Consider the following 22,822-nt stretch of genomic DNA (forward strand, 5'->3'; position numbering starts at 1 on the left):
ATTGTGCACATATATATTTTTTTGTACAATTTTGATAAATTTTTTAAATAATAACGGTCATATGTTGTTATTTTTATTTCACGAATTAACTTAATATTAAAAAAAACAAACTTCTTAAATGATAAATTTTATATATTTATAATAAAAATAATAATTCGATGGTTAAGGAAATGAACATGTGTGCATATAAATAGTTGCATTCATGCGTATTTTTCCAATTTGGTTGTTCTCAAAATTAAAAAAATAAAAGTTTTACTAAAAAAATATAGGGTTTCAAAGATTGTGAAAGTGTTACACACGGACATACATACATACATACATACATACATGCATGCATAGTGTGAGCATTTTTCATTTCTATAATACCATGACAATTCAGGTGAAAGAGGAAAACTTTCAGCATTGCACGGAAAAAATAATATGGTGTTGAAAGGAGGGATAAGCATTTTATAGGGAATATTCAAAACAAATTGATTATATGAAAAAAATGAAATAAGTATGTTGAGAAATAAATATGTTGAGAAATAAATATGTTGGGAAATAAATATGTAAGAAATAAACTAATTTAGAATGGTGTATACTTTTTTACCATCCATATTTATCATTTGTTGTTCTGCGTTTATTGTGATTAACCTTTTGTAATATTTCGTATTCCTTTTCAACGGCTTCTTTGGCTAGCCAATTTATTTGATGTTTTCTTTTTTGATTTTTTCCATGAATAATAACTTTATCAAATGTATTATTTGTTGGGTTATAAACTTTTGTTTTTATGTCATATTTTTTACTTTTCTTTTCTTCTTCTACAATTGTAGGTTTCCAATCTTTTAATATTTCTTTTTGATTAATTACTGGAATATTTTTAAATTCAGCATTAATTTTTTTATTGTCTTTTGAAAAATATTGATTATTAAATAGTTTATCAAAATTTTTATTTACATTTATTTGGGAAGTATTATTTATTGGTTGAGCATAGCTAGGGAAAGTAGAATGATAATTGTCTGGGGGTAAGTAATTAGTATTATACATTGTATTGTAATAGTTGTTATAGCTTGCTTGATAATTATTATTTGCAAAATTGGGAGGATAATTATAATCTTGGTATAGCATATTAGTAGGATAATTTTGATATGCGTTATTCATATTATTCAATGGCATTGGCATATTACTATAATTTGTGTTATATGGATTTTGCAAATTTGTCATACGATTTGGATTTGTTTTATATGCTTCTTTATTGACACTAGGATTGGCGCTTGTATTTTTTTCTTCGTTTATTTTATTACATTCATGATTTTCAATTTTTGCAACATTTTTATTTGTTTCTTCTTCTTCTTCTATAGTATTTTTGCTCATACCTTCATTATCCTTTTTATTATTACTGGATATATCATGATCCGAGTTTTGCGATTCATCAGTTTCACTATCTTCACTACTGCTTGTCGAGTTTTTAGTTTGAGGATTCAGTTTGTCTTCAGTTGGTTCTACTTCATCATTTTGATCATCACTGGAATCATAATATGCTAATAAGTTTTCTAAATTTTTTTTTGATTCCATATTATTTGGCTGTTTTGTAATGAATTTTGGAACTTCTGTTTCCTTTATTTTGTCTTCATGAGTATTATCATTTTTTTGGGGGGACTCTTCCTGTTTCGTTTTTAAATTATTTTCTTTTTCAGTTTGCTTATTTTCCAATTGATTTTCCTTTTTTTGAGTTTTGTCAGCTTTCTTTCCACGCTTAGCCATACTTCATTTTTTTAATTTAAAATTGGATGTTTAAATAATATTTATGAAATACTTTTTAGTTCATATTTATGGAAAATATAATTACAGATATGTATATTTTTTATATAACTTTGATAAAATTTAAATATATTTTTTTATGATTATTTCAGTAGGTATATCATATTTATATGCAATTAAATTTTTATATATTTTTTGTAGTGATATATATATTTGTTTGTATAAAAATAGGATTGATAATTAAGCACATGGGATACCTATTTTTCTTTTTTTTTAGCATTCTCTATTAGTTTGAAAAATTTAATTATTGTACACTTATGAGATTGTTGTTTTTTTTGATCAGCTTGTTTATGGATTATATATTTTTTTCTTTTTTGGTGTTTGTTTTATTGATTTTTGTGTTATAATGTTTTTAAAATTGCTATTGTTTTTCACAATTAACATTTGTTTCATATACACAAAATGTAATTCATATTATATAAGAAGAAAATTTTTTGAAAATTTATTTTTCTTAAATTATAATTCAAACAATTTAAATAATTTTGATATAAATGGTAGTAAGAAAATAAAGCCTCTTGGTAAAAAGAGAGATTTTTTTACAAAATTAAAAAGTAGGGAATATAACGAAAGGTGTCAAAATGGTGGGAGAAAATATAAACATGTAGATAAGAAATTTCCAGCATGTTTTTTTTTAGCTAATGAAGGAAGATTAGATAAACTGGACACACAATGTGATGATCAAACTCGTCGTAAATGTTTTTATGTTCCTGGAAAAAATGAAAATAAAGGGGGTAGTTTAAATACAAATACACGAATTTGTTCATCAACATTTGATAGTATTTTTAAAGATAATTTTAATGAGAATGATAGACTAAAAAAAAGCGAATTAATATCAATTTTAGCATGTATATGTACAAATATAGTAATCCAATATTTAAAAATAAAGGAAGAAAAAAAAACAGAAAATTTTGATTACTCTTTTGATTATAGTGTTATGAACATATTGAAGTTGGTGAACTTTGAATATGATGTTAATGAAGAAATTACGAAAAAAAAAAAAAAAAAATATAAAAAAAAAAAAAATAAGACAAGTGATGAGTTTGAAGAGGATGAATATGTAGAAGAAGTAAATATAGATATAGACAATAAAAATACGAAAGAAGAAGATGAAAAGTTAAATGAATATATTAAAAAATTAGAGTATAATACCTTAGAATTAAATGAAATAGAACCATATATAGATTTATTTTTTGGAAAAAAAACGTATAATAATGTTTTTATAAAACATAATATTGATATACAAAAAATACACAAAGTTTTGAATGAAGCACTTTTTGATAAATGTAAAGAAAAGGAAAATGTTATACAGCTTCAAAAATTTGTTGAAGAAGAAGAAAAAACTTTAAAAAAAAAAAAAATTAATGTAAGAAATGCAAAAACATTTAATGATTATATGCATAATTTTAATGCTTTAGAAGAGAGACGAAATGTTGAAGAGGTGGAAAATATACTTTATGATGATGATATGAACGATCTAATGGAAAATGAAACGGATACTAATAATGAGATTGTAGATAAGAAAAAAAAAAAAAAAAAAAAAAGAGAAAATAGCCAAATTTCAAAATGGAAGAAGGAAAATAAATATGGAGGGAAACTTGAGCTGGATCCGTCAGATGATGACGACAGTGGTGGTGGTGATGATGATGAAAGTTGGGAGAGTGGGCATGCTGAGGATGATCATGCTGTGAATGAAAGCGGAGGAGATGAATATGGTGAGGATGAACGTGGTGAGGATGAAGACGGGGAAAATCATGGGCACGACGAAGACAATAATGAGAGGAATGAAAGTGGAGACGGCGAGAAAATAAATTCGCTTTCTTACATTTTAATAAAAAAATGTGATAATTTAGAGAAGGAAAAAAACGAAGAACAAAAAGAAGATAAAAGTGATATTGTTTTAATAAAATTTATTTATGACAATAAGTATAAATGTGAGTTTAGAACGGATATAGGTGTTATAGTATATGATGTGGGAAATGCGGAAAATGTGGGAAATGTGGAAAATGCGGAGAAAATAAAAATGATAAGCATAGGAAAGGAATCCAATGATAGTGTCATTGATAGTGATGAAAAAAATAAACTAAGTGAGGGTAGTCTAAAGTTTATAGAAAACATAAACCTATCTGAATTATATTCCCTTCCATATAAAAAACGATATAAGAAAAAGCAGAAAATAATAAAAGAGATAAATCAAAAAATAGATTATGATAATATAGAAGAAAAAGATAAAAGAGTATTGTTATATACTTATTTAAGAATATGGGATGATGATTTACATTTTTATGAGTTAAATAAGTTTGATATTAAACTGTTTGGAAAGGATAGAAATGGCTGCAAAGAAATGGATGAAAACAAAAAATATAGCTTTCTTCAAAATTATAATTATTCAGATAAAGAAGAAATATTAATTACAAGTGATATGTACAATAAAATAGTTAGTAGCGAAAAAGGTTTAAACAAAACGAATAAAAATATTTATGGTTTATTAAGTAGTGATGAAAATTTTTTTAATAATGATTTTATTTCATTTAATTTAAATATATATATAAATAATAGAAATGTAATAAATAATATTGACGATTTAATAAATATTTTAAAACCATTTAACTGTTATTTTAGTAAAAATATTTTAAATTATTTAATAAAAATTAAAAAAGAAAAAAAAGAATTTTCATTTTTATCTTCTAACCAATTTTTAAATAATTACACATTTGATGAAAAAGATGAATTATTTAGTGTAAACAAAATTTTAGCCAAATGTAAAGTCGAGAGTCGATATATTAATTTATTTGGAAAAGATGAAGATGGAAATTTTCGAAGTAATAGAATTTCAAAATTATTTGTATTCCCTATAACATCAAAATGGAGGTTAAAGAAATATAGGTTTATTAAAAATGGTGAGTCAAATATATTTGGTACTCGAAAAGGGATGAATTTTGGGAGTGAAAAACGGAGGGATGGGATTCCTATTTACTCAATCATTGATGATAATAAAAAAAGTAAAAGAAAACATCGAGAAACAAGTCGAGAAGAAAATAAGAAACAAAATAACTATTTTACAAATTTAGTGGAAGATGAGGATACAGATTTTAATGAAAGCATAGATAAAGAATTGATAAATTTTGAAAATCTTAATAATATTATAAAATTAAAAGATGAAAATAAAGAGGATATTGAAAAGGATGGAAAAAATGAAAAACAGAATTTGGCGGAAAAAAATTATTTTAAAAAAATGATAGAGAAACAAAAAAAAATAAACGATTTTTTGAGTTTAGAGCATATGAAGGAAAATGTAAAAAAGCATATTAACATTGTGGATTTAGATGGTGCTATTAAATATTTTACAAATGAAGAAAAGGAAGGTGGAAAAAGCAGAAAGTCTGATAATGTTAATAATATTAATGAAGAAGAAAGAGACGAATTTAATTATAATGAAAGTCCAGATTTGGATGAAGGAATAAGTAAAATGGAAGAAATCGAACTTGATGAATCTATAAAGAAAATGTTACAAGATAATAATATACATATGCATAGATTAAATACGATAGGAAATGAGAATAAAGTGAAGGTTGAAAAACAAAAAGAAGAAAAAGAAAAAATTAATAATTTTTTTAAGGATATGAAAGCACAGGTAAAAATAAGTAATGATACGTGTGTGGGATGTGGTATATCATTTCAAACAATAGATAAAAAAAGATTGGGGTATTTAAAAAATCATATATATGAAAAAGTAATGACTGATGAAGAGAATTCAGATAAAGATCGTATACTAAAAGAGATATATGAAGAAAATGAAAAAGGTCAAAATGAAAATGCTGACGAAAACTATAAACTAGAGTTTGAAGAAATTATGAAATCAACAAAGCAATACATTCAAAGGCAAAATGAGCCAAATGAAGAAGGTGTAAATAACACAGAAATGGAGTATATAGAAGAAAAGGGACCAATGAAAAATGAAGAAGCCGAAATGGTGGATAACAAACCATATATATGTGAAAGATGCTTTGATTTGAAATATAAAAATAGCATAAAGAATAACTTAATAATTAACTATAGTAATAACAACGAAATAAGTGCACATGATTTTGAAAAATATGTTATAAATATTTTTAAAAAGAAATGCTTTATTATATATATAGTTGATATTTTAGATTTATATATATATTCAAATTTACAAAAATTATTTAAAATTTATAAAAAACTTCATTCCGATAAAAAAAAAGTTGAAGGGTTTTATTTTTGTATTAATAAAATAGACCTACTAAAGGGGTATAAAGAATTTACTGTTAAAACGTATGTTCATAATTTTTTGAAGAGTCATAAAATAAATATATTATTTAATAATATATTTTTAGTAAGTGCAAAAACTGGGTATAATGTGAAAAAATTAATATACACTGCCTATATGCGAAGTAAAAATGCCTTTATGAAAAAAAAAAAAAAAAACAAAAAGGAAGAGACTGAAGATTTGCCACTAGCTGGAGAAGATGACGAAGAGGTTGACGAGCAAAATGAAGAGGGTGTAGAAGACGAAGATAAAGAAATTGGAGATCAGAATGAGGAATATAAAGATTTTATGAGCGAATTATATGAAAATGATGAGAATAAAAAAATTTTGAAAGAATATGAAAGGAAAACAAGAAAAAAAAAAAACCCAAAAAATGTGAATCTATATATAGTAGGTAATGCAAATAGTGGGAAGTCGACACTCATAAATTATTTATTAAAAAGTTTAACAAAAGAAAAAAAGGCGAATAGTAATAATAGTTGTAACAATTTTTTAATTAGTAATAGTATTATACCAGGTACAACATTAAAAAATATAAAAATAAAATTAAATAATAATTTAACGATAAATGATACTCCAGGTATAATTTCAAATAATTCGATGTTGTCTTATTTAAATTTTGATGAAATGAAATATGTAGTTTGTACAAAATTGAAGAAAAAAATCCCTTCAATTTATATTAATGAAAATGATTATATATTTATTGGTGGGTTAGTATATATTAATATTTTAAGTATAAAAAAATATTATTCTATAATGTCATTTTTTATGTCTGATAAGATTCCAATTATAAAAAGAAAAAGATTTTCAAAAGACCCAAAAGAATTTTTGAAGAAAAGAATACAAAGTGGATATCTTTATCCACCATTTTCAGTTGATAGATTTAATGAAATTAATGATTTTAAAAAATGTTATTTTAATATAAATAACCCATATATAAATATAGATAATAGTAGTTATGATATACATATTCAAGGATTGGGTTGTATTACTTTTTATTCTTTTCAAAATCTTGAATTTGATTTATATACACTGAAAAATGTTGATGTAATTGGAAGACCTTCTTTAATGCCTTATCACAAAAAATATAGAATGCTCGATTTTTCAGTAAAAAAAAAAACATAAGTTGGATATGTTTAATAAAATTGACACAATATGGGTGTATAAAATAGCATGGTAGCACATTTGTAGTGCTATGGGCATATTGTTTTTGTATGTAATTATTAAAATGAGAAATGTCTCGACATTTTTGTTACATATCCATATGTATATATTTATAATTCTTTATTTTCGTTTATACAAGTTATTAATTTTTTTAATCATTTTTCAAAAAATGCAGGTGTATATAACACACATGTATTTATATGAATATGCTTTGTGAATATAAGATTTTATTTTTTCAATTTTAACCAAAACATAAAAAATACAATAAACAATGAATAACAAAATATAAGAAAAAAATAAAATATTTTTATAAACAAACTTAGGTAGTAGATATGTGTGCACATAGCAACTACATAAGTAACAAATCAGCATCGTGAAAAACATATATATATTTACAAATATAGCAAATTATATTTATTAACAAAAAAATAAATAAAACATGGATGATTTATGAAATATGTTTGTATAATTATATAAAATTTTAATATTCTCTTTCTATATCATTAGATTATATTATTTTTTGAGTTGTAGAATTCTTTATATGCTTCATTTTGATTCATAAGTTCAGAATGTTTTCCTACATGAATATTTTGTCCAGAGAAATATATGACTTTATCCATATTTTGTAAATTATCCATTAAGTGGGTAATGAAAAAAGTGGTTTTTCCATAGCATAATTTATGTAAAGCTTTTTCTATTAATTTTTTATTTTCATTATCTAGATTACTAGCATGTTCATCGAGAATAAGAATTTTTGAATTTTTTAAAAAAGATCTAGCTATACATATTCTTTGTTTTTCACCGATTGATAATTTCGTACCTCTTTCACCAACAATAGTATCATATTTATTTTCCATATTTAAAATTTTATCATGTAATTCAGCTTTAATTGATGCTTCAATCATTTCTTTATCAGTACATTGAAAATTTCCATATTTTATATTATAAGAAATTGTATTATTAAATAATATAGTATCTTGAGGTACTACCGATATATTTCTTCTTAGTGTATACAAATTGATATCTTGTATGTTTTTATTATCTATATATATATTTCCTGATTCTATTTCATAAAATTTTAATAGCAATTTTATTAATGTACTTTTTCCTAACCCGCTTTTTCCTACAATAGCTACTTTTTCCCCATCGTTAATATGGCATGAAAAATTTTGAAAAATATAATTATTTTTTGTTTCTGAATTAGTGTTATCAGAAGATGTGATTATGCTTTTAGTTATAGATTTTCTAAGTTCATCGTTTAGATTGTCTTTAATTTCGGGGTTCATTGTGTTAATATTTTCAATGGTATATAGATCATTATTTGATTTTATATTTTCTTTTGTTTCCTCTGACTTTGTTTTAAATTTAGAAAAAAAGATAAGAGTGGAATTCCAAATAGATTTTATTATTCCTGTATTTTGTTGGATGTTATGGATTGATTTATTATTTGCATCGACATTATTTTTATATTTTTTGAGATCAAACTGGTTGTTAATTTGTGGATATTTAAATGTGACATTGCTGAAGATGATATCTCCTTTTTGGATATCATATTTATGACCATGATTAATTGATTTCATTTTTTTGATCAGAATTTGAATCATACATTCTATATCTACTAAGCTTAATTTTGTTTCTCGATAAATAGTTCCGAACATATTTAATGGCATAGCTAGCTGAAATAATAATGTATTTACTAATATTAGATAACTAAATGGGAAAACATCATTGGCTATATTTAAGTAAGTTAAATATAAACATAAAAATAGATTAAAATTAAGAATCATTTGTTGTCCCAAATTTAGAAAAGATAAAGATTTTTGAACATTTATAGCTTCTTTTTCATATATTTTTTGTTCTTTTATAAATTTATTTAATTCATGTAATTCATTGGTATAATATTTTACTTGTTCGACATTTTGTATAGAATCTAGAAATATGTTGAAGGTATTTTGTTCTGACTTGTTCATATTTTTTCTAATAATAGTTCTTCTTTTTGTCACTAAAGTTGTGAATAATATATATAATAACATATTAAGGCATGTGACAGCAGAAACACTATAATGTATTTTATATGATAATATATATAAATAAAGAATAAATTCTAAAATAATTGGAATAATTTGAAATACTATTACATTTAATAAGTTTGTAATACTTTTGCATCCTCTATTAAATACCATAGATAATTCTCCGTTTTTTTTAGATAATATAAAGTTTAAATTTAAGTTATGAATTTTATAAAAAAATAATTTACTTATAAATGTTGATATTCGTTGACTTATAGTAGTAAAGACACTATTCCTTAGTTCATTTAATGTGGATGATAAAACTCGGGATAAAACATATGCTGATAATATCGTAACACAAGGATCATTTGAAAAAAGCGTGTTCAAACTATCGTTTGATAATTTTGTTTGTAAATTTACATTTTCAATAAAAGAGGATAAAAGGATAGGAGTGTATATTATTGATATTTTTGAGCATAACAAAAAAGCAAAAGAAAGAAATATCTTTGCTTTTAATTCTTTATTTTTAAATATAAAATTTTTAAATAGATATACTAATACTTTTATGTTTATATTTACTTTGCTACTTTTATTTTCATAAATTTTTTCTAAATTGTGCAAAATGGTATCTAACTCCTTTGCATCTATATTTGCATATTTTCTTAACGGATCATTGTCTTTTTCATTATTGCTACTTGTGTAGTTATGTAATTGTATGCTAGTTTGTTCTTCGCCATTACTATGTTGATTTTTATCGGAATTTTTACCGACATTCTTATCGGAATTTTTACCAACATTTTTTGCTTTCGTTCCAAACTGATTTCGAATGATTAAGAAGCTGTAGGGTCGCGTGTCATTTAATTTTTTGTTGCAAAGAACATTTTTTTGATAAAATATGTTATTATTATAATGATATGAGTTGTCTGTTTTATTATTCAATTTATTTTTTATAACATTTTGAATCATAAATGTGTAGGCATCATTTAGTATGGGGGAATCGGCTGCACAAATAAGTGGATGTGCCGATTGTATGTTTGATAAAATTTTATAGATATCATTTTTTGGTGTACATTTTGAAGGGCAATTAAAGTTGTAATGTAATTTGTTACTTGTTTTATTTTCTGATAAGTTCGTTATTAAAGTTTTGTTTTTGTTAATAATTGTATTTAGGTTGTTATATATAGTATTTAATAATTTTTTGTTTGCTCTCTTTTGAAAAGTATATGAAGACAAAAAAATGTGTTTATTTTTAATTGAATTAAAAATATGTGACGCTTGATATTTCTTGGTAGTGTTACTAATTAATGTAACCAAATAAATATGGTCTGATATTTGATTGTTTCTTTTGATATCTTTACAAGATATGAGAAGGTTTTTGTTTAAAGTTGGTGATACATATTGACAAAAAAAATTATTTGATATTTTTGAACTTTTTTTTAAACAGTTATAATTATGCATATTTAAAAAAATAATTTTATCTTTACTCTTATAATTGTATATATGTATTATAAGAAATTTGATGGTATAAAAATGTTGCAGAAAAAGTAACAAATACTTTAACTTAATTTTGTTTTTTTATTTTTTTAACTATATTCAAAATATTAAAATACTTTGAATAAAGCGATCCCCAAAAAAAAAAATATATATATACCATACAATATATGTGGGGAAAATAAGACATTTAAATGGGTTATAAAATTGTATGTTTTTTTGGTTTCATTTCCCCTGATATTTCCATTGGTTATTTTTCTTTTTCTTTTTATATGTGTGAAAAAGCGTCAAAAAATTGACTAGCGAAAAAATATATGAATGCAGGACATTTAAACAAATTAAAAAATATATATATGTAATCAAAAGAATTAGAAGGAAATAAAGATTTATATATGTAGGTTAATTTTTATGTAGCCATAAAAATAAAGAAAAAAAAATATTATATATATCATAATTTACGAGGATATGTTACATAATATAAAGGGAGTATCACTTCAAAAAATATTATGCAAATTTCTGCATATGCAATAATTGCATATTTAATTGAAAAGATGAAATATCAAAATATATATCATAGCATGGATACATAAATATAGATATATATTTATTGTTGTAATTTTTGGTTATTTGGTTATATATTTATTTAAATATATTTATGGAAATATATATCTGCATATATTAATATGACGTGGATAATCTCCTGTAATTTTTACTGAAAATATGCAGGGTCGTGTTTGAAAAAAAAACATATAAGTGAACATATGTATATATAATTTTACAATTTTTTTAATGTAGATATATGAATGAGTAAATATATAAATATAGATGGATTTTTATGACAAAAAAAATTATATAAAGAAAAATATGAAGCATAAAATGGGGTTTTATTCCTTTATATAAAGATATATGAATTATGCGGTATTATATTTTTCTAAATATATATTGTTCTGTATGCATGTTATAGATATCATGATATTTAAGAAAAAAATGAATAATTGACATAAAATAAATTATATATTTCTCAAGCTTGTTTAATATCAATTATTTTGAAGAATATTATAAATATATATACATATAAATACGCAAATAAATAATCAAAAAGGAATTATAAAAGATGTCATTCTTTCAACCGATAGAGCTAATAAGGAAAAAAAAAACGGTCCTACAAGACTGTAAAGATTATTTATTTGATTTTAAAATTGTAAAAAAAGAAAATTTAAACTCGCCGATTAAATCAGTAAGCATTTGGAGGGAATATGCAGCTATTGGCTGCAATGATACGGTAAGTAAAAAGCATCGAAACGAGTATATATGAACAAATTGCATGTATGTACATATATATTATGCATATTTTTATATGGTTATATCCTTGTTCAGGTTTCATTATATGACATAAAGGGAAAATGGTTGCAGAAAAAATACAGTTGCAAAGAGAATATTAGTTTTTTAAAATTTCGAGATGATAAAATGTTAGGAGTTGGTATGGAAAATGGTAATATAGAATTGATAGGGATATTTTTTTTTGATAGAATAAAAAATTTGAAGGGACATAAATCATCAATTAATGATATGTGTTTTAGTTCGAATTTTCAAAAATTATATTCATGTTCTCGTGATTTTACTATTAAAATTTGGAACATATTAGAAGGGCAATGTGAAAATACGCTAGATTATCATATTGATAGTGTAACTAGTATTTGTATGTATAAAGGAGATGAAGATAATTATTTAATTAGTTCGAGTTATGATGGATATATTTATTTTTACAACTTAGATAAAAATGAAAATACAAATAAATTAGAATTAAAGTCACCTATAGAATATATATATATATATAAAGATGAATATATATGTGTTGCTGTAAAAAATGTTATTAAAATATATTCTCTTGAAAATATGAACTTTATAAAAGATATTATAATCACTACAAAAACGATATATTTTTTAAATAGCTTTAATAAATACATTGTAGCAGCTAGTATTGATGCAAGTATATATTTTATAGATCCTCAAATAAAACATCCAGAGGTATGTATATTACTATTCATTCATGTATAGACATTTTCAATGCCTTTTATTTTATCTACATACCATAGCTAATAAAACAAAGATAATAAAGAATATATAAATAATTTCCAAATAAATTGTATAGCATTGAGATATGTTTTATAATTTTATGTATTCACTATTACATGTGGGGAAAGCAAATATTAATCTAAAATAAATTATTTTTCATATTTTTTTTAACAGAAAACAAAAGTTGTAAGCATATTTTCAACTCATCAAGCATCAAAATGTATATCAATATATGAAAATACTATATGTCTAGCAGAAAAGTAAGTTAAAAAAAAGTATTATTAAAAAATTGGATATATATTATTATACATAAGAAATATTTGATTATTATATTTTATATTTAATAGTCTCGTTTTTTCATTACTTAAACATGTATATTTTTTTTATTTAAATAGTGGGGGTATCTGGAGTATATATGCATATTGTGAAGGTGAAAAAAAAACGATCAAGAATAAAAGAAAGTATTCTATTATAAATTTAGAGGTAATAACAGATCAATATGTAATATTTATCATCTTTTTCAGCATTTAATTTTTCTTATTTATAAGTATTTTATGACAATTATGTGAATTAAAATTTTTATTTTTTTTGCAGGAAGAAAAATACCGATTCACAAATAAAAATATAAATCATTATATTAGAACATTCAAATACAACGACGCATTAATTGAAGCAATTAATCATGAGTAATATATAAATATATATAAGAAATATATTTGAAATAATACAAAGTATTTTATCAATTTTGTTAATTATATAATTTCTGTAGCTCATTATTATATTTTTCTTTCTTTAAAATTACAGAAGTAGAAGCATATTATCATTAATAGATTATTTATCAAAACAAAACATGTTGCTTGCAGCATGTTCTACATTTTGTGAAGAAAGAGTATTAAAAATTTTAAGGTTTTTCAAAAGCAAATTTGTTTTAGATATATTAATGTTTGAATTCTTCTTTTCCTTTTTAAGTAAGTCATGAAAATTAAGTTTTACAATGATGAACATAATGGTTTCGCGAATATATATTATTGTTACACGTTTTTACATGCACACTTTTTTTATTTTATTTTATAGGTGCGAATAAATGGATTGAAACTTCAAAAAATAAACAGATCTTGAATTTGTTTAAGGAATTACAATTTGTAGGATAAGAAACAAAACAAATTTAATGCATATATAATATTATTACGACATAGACCTATGTCATTTATTCCATGCTGTTTAATCCTGTTTAATTTATTTCGTTTTTTTGAATTTACAGGCTTTTAGTAGAATGATAAGAATAACAGATTATTATAAGAACTTAAAAGAGATTACTGATGATTTAAAAAATAAGTAAATATAAGGATGAAGATATGTGTCTAATATATAAGCATATTTAATTTTTTGTTAAATCGTGTTATTTTATTCACATCAAGTATATATTTCTTCAGTTTTATTCGTAAGATTATATATACAAATTAAACTATATAATTTTTTATATGTTTTTTTTTTAAATATACTATATTTGAATATATTTTTTATATAATTAATATTAACTATTAAAAATGTTTATAATAGTTATAGTTTTTGCTTAAAAAAAATTAGTTTAATAAAAAAAAACAAATGAAAATATAAAAATTATTTTTAGTGTTTATAAATTTTTGAATAATACATATGTGTTGTTTTATTTTTTTATTTTCATATATTAATGTTAATTAGATTGGAGCTTAAATTCTCCACAAATGTATATTTTTCGGATAGTTTCAAACTATATCTTTAATTATGAAACAAATTATGTATATTTCTTATTATACATATTTTTTTTAATTATTTGTTTGAGATAAATTAAGTAAAAAAACTTATTTTGTGAAAAATTATAAATAAAGTTTTCTGAGTATTTAAAATATGAATTATTCATAATTATTTTGAGATTGTTGTAATTTAATTTTTCTTTTTGTTCTAATTTGGATATATAATCATTAAAAGATTGATTAATTATTTTATTTATGGCATTTTTATAGAATATAATGTAGTTTATATAAGGATAGTTAACAGTTCCACATGTCTTATTTAAAGAGTTAAGATTCTCGTGATTTTTTTTTTTTAATAAGTATTTAATACATATAGCTTGATAAAAGGTGTGGAAATTATTTTTTAGACTTATTTGATTTAAAAATTTGATATAGGATAAAGTATTAAACTGAAAAAAATATATAGGAAATGTTATGTTTATATTTTTATAATTTTTTGTAAATAATTTATGTGTATATAAAACAGATTGTAAATTTTTTGAAAAAAAAAGCTTCAAATAAAATTGTGTAACTAAGAGAGGGGCAAAATAATATTTAACATAACTGTTATTGCTTATTAAAAAAAACAATTGTTCAATGTCTTTATTTGATAAAAACAAATTAGTGATATCAGTTTGGTTGTTTATTTCTTGGGTTGGTAATGATTTATTAGTTTGACTTAAATTATTGTCTACAGGGTTATCATAAATATACTTGTAGTTTTGATTAACTATTGAAATGGCTTTTAAAAATATGAATTGGTATTTCTTTTCATTTTTAAGATTAATAAATTGATAAAATGAATAAATAATATCTCGTAATTTTATATTTTTAGTATGCTCTATTTGTGTATGTTTATCAATGTGTGTAATATTATTTAAGTATTTGGTTTGATCCGTGTTTCCTATTATGGATATATTTTTAAAAAATAAATAAAACTTTTTTAATATATTGTCTAACAGCTTAGCGTAATCAAATTTATGATATATAGAAAATATATTTCTTATAATTGAAATAAGAATAGATAAATCCTTGATATTTTTTGCAGATTCTACTAAGTGCTCGATAAATGTTTTTTTATGAAATGGAACAAGGGAATACTTTTGATTGGTTTCGTTTTCGAGTAAATGAAGGTAGTTCTTTTTATTATCCTTATTTATGTCTATGAACTTTTTTACATATAAATTTCGTATTTGGAATACGTATAATAGGTCATAGGTTAATAATATTTTAGATATATTATTTAAAATTTCATGTTTTTTTTTTTGATATCTTTTGTCGTTTAAAGAGGTTGGTTGGTTTTCGTTTTTATTTATCGTATAAAATATATTATACAAAAAAACTAATTTATAATTATAACTAAATTCAAAGTAGTTAAATATAAATATATCCCAAATATTTTGTAAGGAGTAAACCAAGTTTGAATTATGTTTGTTAATTTTTAAATGATTTGATATTTTTCCTACATATTTGTTTATGTTTTCATTATTGTATGTGTTTTTTTTTGTGTTTCCTATCTTTGGCCCTAAGTTATAGTATATGTATAAGTAAGTCAAATTGCTTATATACGTTTGTTCGTCACAATATTTATATAATTTTTTCCTAGGTATTTTTTTACAACTAAAATTGGTGAAGCAAAGATACATTGAATATAATTAAAAATTATGTGTGACGTAATATGGCATTGTTTTAGTAGCAGTTGTGAGAATTTTTAAAAATTTCTAATACTTTATAAAAACATAAAATAAAAATGAAAGAATAGCCAATTAAAACTAGCCATAATTAACTTACAAAAAAATGATAATACAATAAACAAATATCTCAATAAAATTTTATCATACCCGCATATATTATATTATGTACGTATATTTACAAATATACGTAATAAAAAATATGAATATAATTTATTTTACATATATATATTTATAATATGCATATAAAAAAATATATATATAATAAAACTCGTGCTTATTTTTTTTCTTTTTTTTAATATTATACAAAATGATGAAATATTATTTTAACTTTATGTGTTACAATCCTAATGAATGTATAGGTAACTTATATGCGTATTTATATTAATATTTTTTTATATTAAACTTCTTGACTGGTATTAATGTAATATTTTAAGTATTTTTATTTTTATTGTTTTATTTTTAACTTTTTAGAAGAATATAATAATTGTTCTCTCGTAGTATATAATGTAATATATATAACTTGTTATTTATTATACTGACATTCTGTATTTTTTATTATATATATTTTTTTTATGTAATATTTGTTTTATTCTATGTAAGTTTCATCCTTTTTCAAGAATGAATATGGAGGGAAAAAACTTACATAACAATTTAAATACGAATTGCTTGGATATATAATAACCTAATTCCTTTTACCAAATATTTAATACGTCCATAAATGCATATACACAAAGACATCAATACTTAATATATCAACACACAATTACATACATATTTATATACTGGAGAAAAATGATAATTTAAGAAAAACTATATTTTATGAAAGATTATCATTTTTTTTTTTGTTAATATATGCGTATTCATGTGTTTTATTATGTCATAATGTAAAAAAAAATAAATAGTTTATTATACCATTTTTTATTCAACACGTATTTCTTTCATTTTCGTTTATTTTTAAATACAAATTTTTAGTTATACAATTTGTTTTTTTCAATAAGTATATGATATAAATGTGTGCTTTTAAACATAATGTAAATTGAAATGAGAAGAAAAAGAGAAAAAGAGAGGAGAAAAAACAAAAAAAAATAATTTCCTTTTTTTCAAAGTATCGTAAATTTTATGTAGTAAAAAAGACACTTTGCAAATTTTTCAAGTAAAAGAAAAATATATACTTATATGTGTATACTTAAAGAAGTTTTACAAAAGGTGTGCATTTCTCCACACTATCTTTTTCTTCATCATTCCTCAAAAAAGAAGTAGGAATAAAACAAAAAAACAAGAAGAATTGTAAATAAGCGCATAATGAATGACTTTAGTGGAGAATACGATTTTATGCAAAGAATTCACAAGATCGATGGAAATAACAACAATGATTATGGAATAAATAAAGATACGTTAAAAGGTGGAGATATCATAAAAGGGAAAGATGATATATTATTAGAAAAAGAAAAATATGAAAAGGATTTTTATTTAAAGACTAAATATGATAAATATAACAATACCTTAAACGGTTTTGAGAAAGATGATAAATTTTCATATTTAAAACGATTAAAAAAAGAGAATGAATTGAAAAAAAGAGAAAGTAGTTCAAAAAAAAGTAACATCAATGAATTGGTAAAAATAAATGAAATAGTATATTATATACATGCAAATAAAAAAAATGTTTATGAATATATAACAAATCAAACGGATTTAGAAAATAATTATTATCAAATAGAAGAGAAACCAAATAATTTATCAAGAAATATGATAAAAAATAATGAAGAATATATATATTTAAATGATAATGCATATTATAAATTAAAAATAAATAGAGATGAAAAAGATGGACGTGAGGAGAAAGAAGATGAACATGGAATTGAATCAATGAATCTTAAATATTCATTCGATACAAATAGAAGTACTATAATTGAAAATATTTTAGAATCAGATAATATTTTAATACATATTTTACATATACTTTTATCTTTTAAAGATTGTGTAAAAAGTATTTTTTTATTTTTAAGTAAAATATTTCATTTTAATTTTTTGGATTATAATAATATAAAGAATTATTCATTAACAAATTATTTTGATCAAAATGTAAAAGAATATATGAAATATTTAAAAAAGCATGATGATCCAAGAATAATAAATCAAGATTTTCTTTTAAGAAGAAAATATATTACACCACATTTTATATATAATAGTGTGGATTGTAATTATAATACTAATGATAATGGTATAGTAATATTGTCATCAATTTTACCATTTATTCATAGTTTCGATTATGATTATAAATTAAAAGAAGCGAGAAATAGAGAGCAAGATTTGGAATATGTATTAAATGGTGAACAAAAAAAATATTTTGGAAATACAGGAATATTTGAGCATTTAAAAAAAGTAAAAAATATGTTTGTTAATAAATTAAATAATGGTGTAGGAAATGATAATAATAGCAATGAGGATGGTGATGGTATGGGAAATGATGAAGGAGATGGAGGAAACGATAATAATGAATATTCTGAGTTTTTAAAAAGATACGAAAATTGTATTAATGAGAAAGGTGAATTAATTCAAGATATATTATTTGCTGGAAAAGCACAAATGATATTTATTAATTTTAAACAATTAGAAAATAATTTTAATAATATTATTGGAAATATAGAAATAAAAAATGAGAAAATACATGTAAGCAATTTAATTTTGGGGTATGAAAAAAGAGAGCATATAAAATATACTGATATATTAATATCCAATATTTTGAAAAATATAAAAAAAAAATATCCAGATATTGCTATCAATGATGAAAATCCAAAACAGTTTATATATGATGATAATGAATTTTCAGATAAATTTATGGGAGGAAATAATAATACATATGGAGGTAATCATAGTAATAATATGAACAGTAATGATGATAGTAATATGTCAATGACAGAACATATGGATAATCATATGTATAAGAGAGAATTATATAAATTATCGGATTTAAAAGAATACGTGTATAGTGCACCATCTCATTTAATGAGAGATCAAAAGAATAATTGTGAATATGTTACATGTGTAAGTTTTGATAATAATTCGAATAATTGTAATTTAATTAATAATTTTGTATTGGGATATAATACTGGAAAAATAGAATATATATATGGGAAGATAGTTTACAATAATATTAGTCATTGCGATTTATTAATTGATTATTATTCAAATAAGAATAAGAAGTTTTCTTATGAATTGTGTAAAAGAATATATTTAAATGGATCTGTAATAAAGATTGGTTTTGCCCCTAATGTTTTTTTTTGTTTAATATTAACTAGTAAAACGTTATATATTTGTAACTTTTTTTATTTTTCCATATACGAAATTCCAAATGTTTGTTATAATTCTCGATTTGTAAATTTCTTATGGATAAATAATAATAGTTATTGCGTTTTTAATGATAATGGGTATATATACTTATATGAGAAGAATTCAAAAAGCGATGGGCTAAACAGTTTTTCCTTAGTGAAGTGTTTTTTTATAGATCAGAATATTTATTACAATTCAATTTGTGAATACCATTTATATAGTCATAGTATATATTTATATACTGGAGAGATTGAAAAAAGGCGACAAAAAAAGAATGTAAGTCATTTTTTTAAGAAGAAAAAAATGAGAATGCATAAAAGATATAGTGATTATTTTTATAAATACGATTGCAATTTTATTATTATTGATTTAAACTCATATGCGGGTAAAAATTATGAAAATAACAAAAGCAGTGATATGTTGGTGAGAGGCTTGTTAAAAGATAATGTAACAGATATTGAAGGAAATATGAAACAAATAAAAATATTAGAAATGTTGATAGAGAATGGAACTAATTTAGAAGAAGAAGATGCAAATTTTGAAAACATGTTAAATATTAATATAAAAGATTTTAATAATTATATTTCTACTATTAAAGATGCCAACACTAAGTTATATATGAATGATAGTGGAGACGAAAGAGGAGATTTAATTGATTATAACAAAGAAAACGATCAGTTTTCGATCAGGAAAATGTTTGTTAATTATATTCAAGATGTTAAAAGACATTTATATAATTTAAAAAATGAGAATATCGTTAATGTGTTGTTACCAAGATATTATAGTTCTGGTGACGATTATAGCCATAGGAATTTTTTGAATGTTCGATTTTTTACAATAGAAAAATTGGATAATAAACATTTGATAGCTCTCGATACTGAAACAGATTATGTATATATATATAAGATAAGGAAAAATGTGCATTTAGATTATAATGCTATTGAGGCATTAAAAAATAATCCATATCCAACAAACCGTAATCCATTACATATGTTATATTCGACTTATATGAAAAAGGAGCCCATACTCAAAGATGAATGGAAAATATATAATGAATATATATATGTAAATACCAAAAAGTTAACGAAATATGTTAAATATAATTTATTATATATTATTAAAAATCATAAAAAAGTATTTTTCCCATTACATGTTTATGTAATAAATACCAAGTATAACGATAATGAATATTTGTTATTTATAAAATGGGCTACTATAAAGAATTCATTTGTTTATTCTTCTTATAGTTCTTTAAATAAAGTATCTAAAATGAATGATTACTTTAACAATGAAGATGAAAAATTATTAAAAGTTTTAGAGAACCCCAAAAATATATTTTTATATAACATTAATGATGAAAATAACAATATGGGTAGTAGAATGGGATATCCATATATGCCCAATAGTGGTATTTTACGATCCTTAAGTGGAAGAAACAAATATTATGATAATGATTATATGTCAGATCATGGTAATAACTATATATCATATAATAGAAGCGGTAGTAAACCAAATGAATATAGGGAGAATTTTTCTAATAAAATGAAAAGTTTCACAAATAGAATTTCACATGAAGATTTTATGAGTAAAACCCCAATGAAAAATCCTGAGAGAAACTTTTTTACATCTGGAGTTGGTAATAATATGACTATTAATGAAACAAATCCAATGTTATATAAAAGACGTAGTAGATTTAATGAAAATGATATGTTTAATGAATATTATATGAATCAAAATAACAAAGATGGTAATTATTCGAATTATTTAAATGAAAATAAAAAATTAAATGAATCTGATAAAAAATGGGCTTATTTAAAAAAAATAAATATTTTTAGTAAAAAGGATGAAGACTTAATAAATGATGATTATGGTAACCATAGATCTAATTATAATCATTTGGATCCAAAGCATTTACAATATAAAAATCCACATATGTATAATATAAAAAATGATAATATTTTTAGTGATATGAAAAATTCCAATTTATATTCATCTCCCAATGATATGAAATTTAATCGAATGCATGATAACCAAGATGGTCCTAAAATTCCAACTGGAGATAATAATATGAATGAATATTATTATATGAATAATGCAAATAAATTTAAAACATCAAATATGAATAATAATTATGACTCTTATTTAAAGAATGATTTATATAATTTTAGAAATAATATGAATGAGAATAGCTATGGAAATACGGATTTTTATAGAACACCTAGTGAAACATATTATAGGGGTAATCATGAATTTAATCCAAATGTGTATAATGCTGGGTATGGCTCAGATAGTAATCATATTCATCACGAAAGTCCTTATAGAAATCGATTTAGAAATTATAGTTAAAATAATAAATGTATATATGGAGTCCTTTTAGTAAAAGTAGTGATGAGTATGGTTATAAAAATGCGCAATGCATATGCAATTATTTTAAATTTAGTAACACATACTCAGTGTTTTTGTTAAGTAGGGTATTTTTTCAATTTACTTGAATAGCATGTTTGGCTATGCTGCCCATGCATTTTATCAGTGTATATGTGCCAATATTTTCATTAATTTTGTGCATTTATTTTATGTATGAATTGATAATTTCATTGTATTTTTATTTAAATCTCTTTATATATTTTTTTTTTCACAAATATTTAATTTGTAAATCGTAGAAAGTGAATTTATTTCATGTACTTCATTTTTTGTTTATGAAAATGCATACATATAATGTATGAATATTAACATTTTTTGAAGAATATACTAAAAAATGCTTACTTTTTGATAAGCCATATTTTATTAACAAACATATATGACCTATAAAAGATATTCTCTTTTTTTATTATTTTACAAATTAAAGAAAACAAAATAAGGTACGTGGTATTGTGAAATATACTTATATTCTTGGCAGATTTATGCTGCCTATTTGGAGGTCATGAAAATTATGTAATTCATGTATAGTCAATAATTTACGGACTTGTTAAGATATGTTTATAGGAATATGCAATTTTATATATACAACTGTGTTAAATGTGCATATTTTTTTGTTAAACTACAAAAAATGAAAAATGCGAAAAAGAACAAAGTATCAAATAGGTCCACTATTTTGTTATAATGAAAAATAAAATAATAATAACCGGAAATATATCAATATTAAACTCGTTGGATCATAGTAGCAACTTGAATATTTTTTTATTAAAAAGGGAAGGAAAA

General features: G+C 22.2%; 6 protein-coding genes across 6 annotated transcripts; 3 read left to right on the forward strand and 3 right to left on the reverse strand.

Annotated features, from left to right (window-relative positions):
- Window positions 1-585: 585 nt before the first annotated feature.
- On the reverse strand, window positions 586-1,743 carry PCHAS_1369200 (conserved protein, unknown function; the record flags this gene model as incomplete). The annotated part of the gene is made up of 1 exon (XM_736480.2): window positions 586-1,743. One exon carries the CDS (start codon window positions 1,741-1,743, stop codon window positions 586-588), a length of 1,158 nt encoding a protein of 385 aa, XP_741573.2.
- Window positions 1,744-2,146: 403 nt separating this feature from the next.
- PCHAS_1369300 (GTP-binding protein, putative) lies at window positions 2,147-7,213 on the forward strand (the record flags this gene model as incomplete). The annotated part of the gene is made up of 1 exon (XM_733928.2): window positions 2,147-7,213. One exon carries the CDS (start codon window positions 2,147-2,149, stop codon window positions 7,211-7,213), a length of 5,067 nt encoding a protein of 1,688 aa, XP_739021.2.
- A 542-nt stretch (window positions 7,214-7,755) lies between these two features.
- PCHAS_1369400 (ABC transporter B family member 6, putative) lies at window positions 7,756-10,719 on the reverse strand (the record flags this gene model as incomplete). The annotated part of the gene is made up of 1 exon (XM_733927.2): window positions 7,756-10,719. One exon carries the CDS (start codon window positions 10,717-10,719, stop codon window positions 7,756-7,758), a length of 2,964 nt encoding a protein of 987 aa, XP_739020.2.
- A 1,147-nt stretch (window positions 10,720-11,866) lies between these two features.
- PCHAS_1369500 (U3 small nucleolar RNA-associated protein 15, putative) lies at window positions 11,867-14,167 on the forward strand (the record flags this gene model as incomplete). The annotated part of the gene is made up of 8 exons (XM_016799485.1): window positions 11,867-12,034; window positions 12,130-12,780; window positions 13,003-13,088; window positions 13,224-13,311; window positions 13,423-13,514; window positions 13,633-13,796; window positions 13,903-13,970; window positions 14,090-14,167. 8 exons carry the CDS (start codon window positions 11,867-11,869, stop codon window positions 14,165-14,167), a joined length of 1,395 nt encoding a protein of 464 aa, XP_016654767.1.
- Window positions 14,168-14,602: 435 nt separating this feature from the next.
- On the reverse strand, window positions 14,603-16,246 carry PCHAS_1369600 (conserved Plasmodium protein, unknown function; the record flags this gene model as incomplete). The annotated part of the gene is made up of 1 exon (XM_016799486.1): window positions 14,603-16,246. One exon carries the CDS (start codon window positions 16,244-16,246, stop codon window positions 14,603-14,605), a length of 1,644 nt encoding a protein of 547 aa, XP_016654768.1.
- A 1,350-nt stretch (window positions 16,247-17,596) lies between these two features.
- Window positions 17,597-21,970, forward strand: PCHAS_1369700 (conserved Plasmodium protein, unknown function; the record flags this gene model as incomplete). The annotated part of the gene is made up of 1 exon (XM_730138.2): window positions 17,597-21,970. The coding sequence occupies one exon, from the start codon at window positions 17,597-17,599 to the stop codon at window positions 21,968-21,970; it is 4,374 nt and encodes a 1,457-aa protein (XP_735231.2).
- Between the last annotated feature and the right edge of the window lie 852 nt (window positions 21,971-22,822).

Source organism: Plasmodium chabaudi (assembly GCF_900002335.3).
Source record: "Plasmodium chabaudi chabaudi strain AS genome assembly, chromosome: 13".
Lineage (NCBI taxonomy): Eukaryota > Apicomplexa > Aconoidasida > Haemosporida > Plasmodiidae > Plasmodium > Plasmodium chabaudi.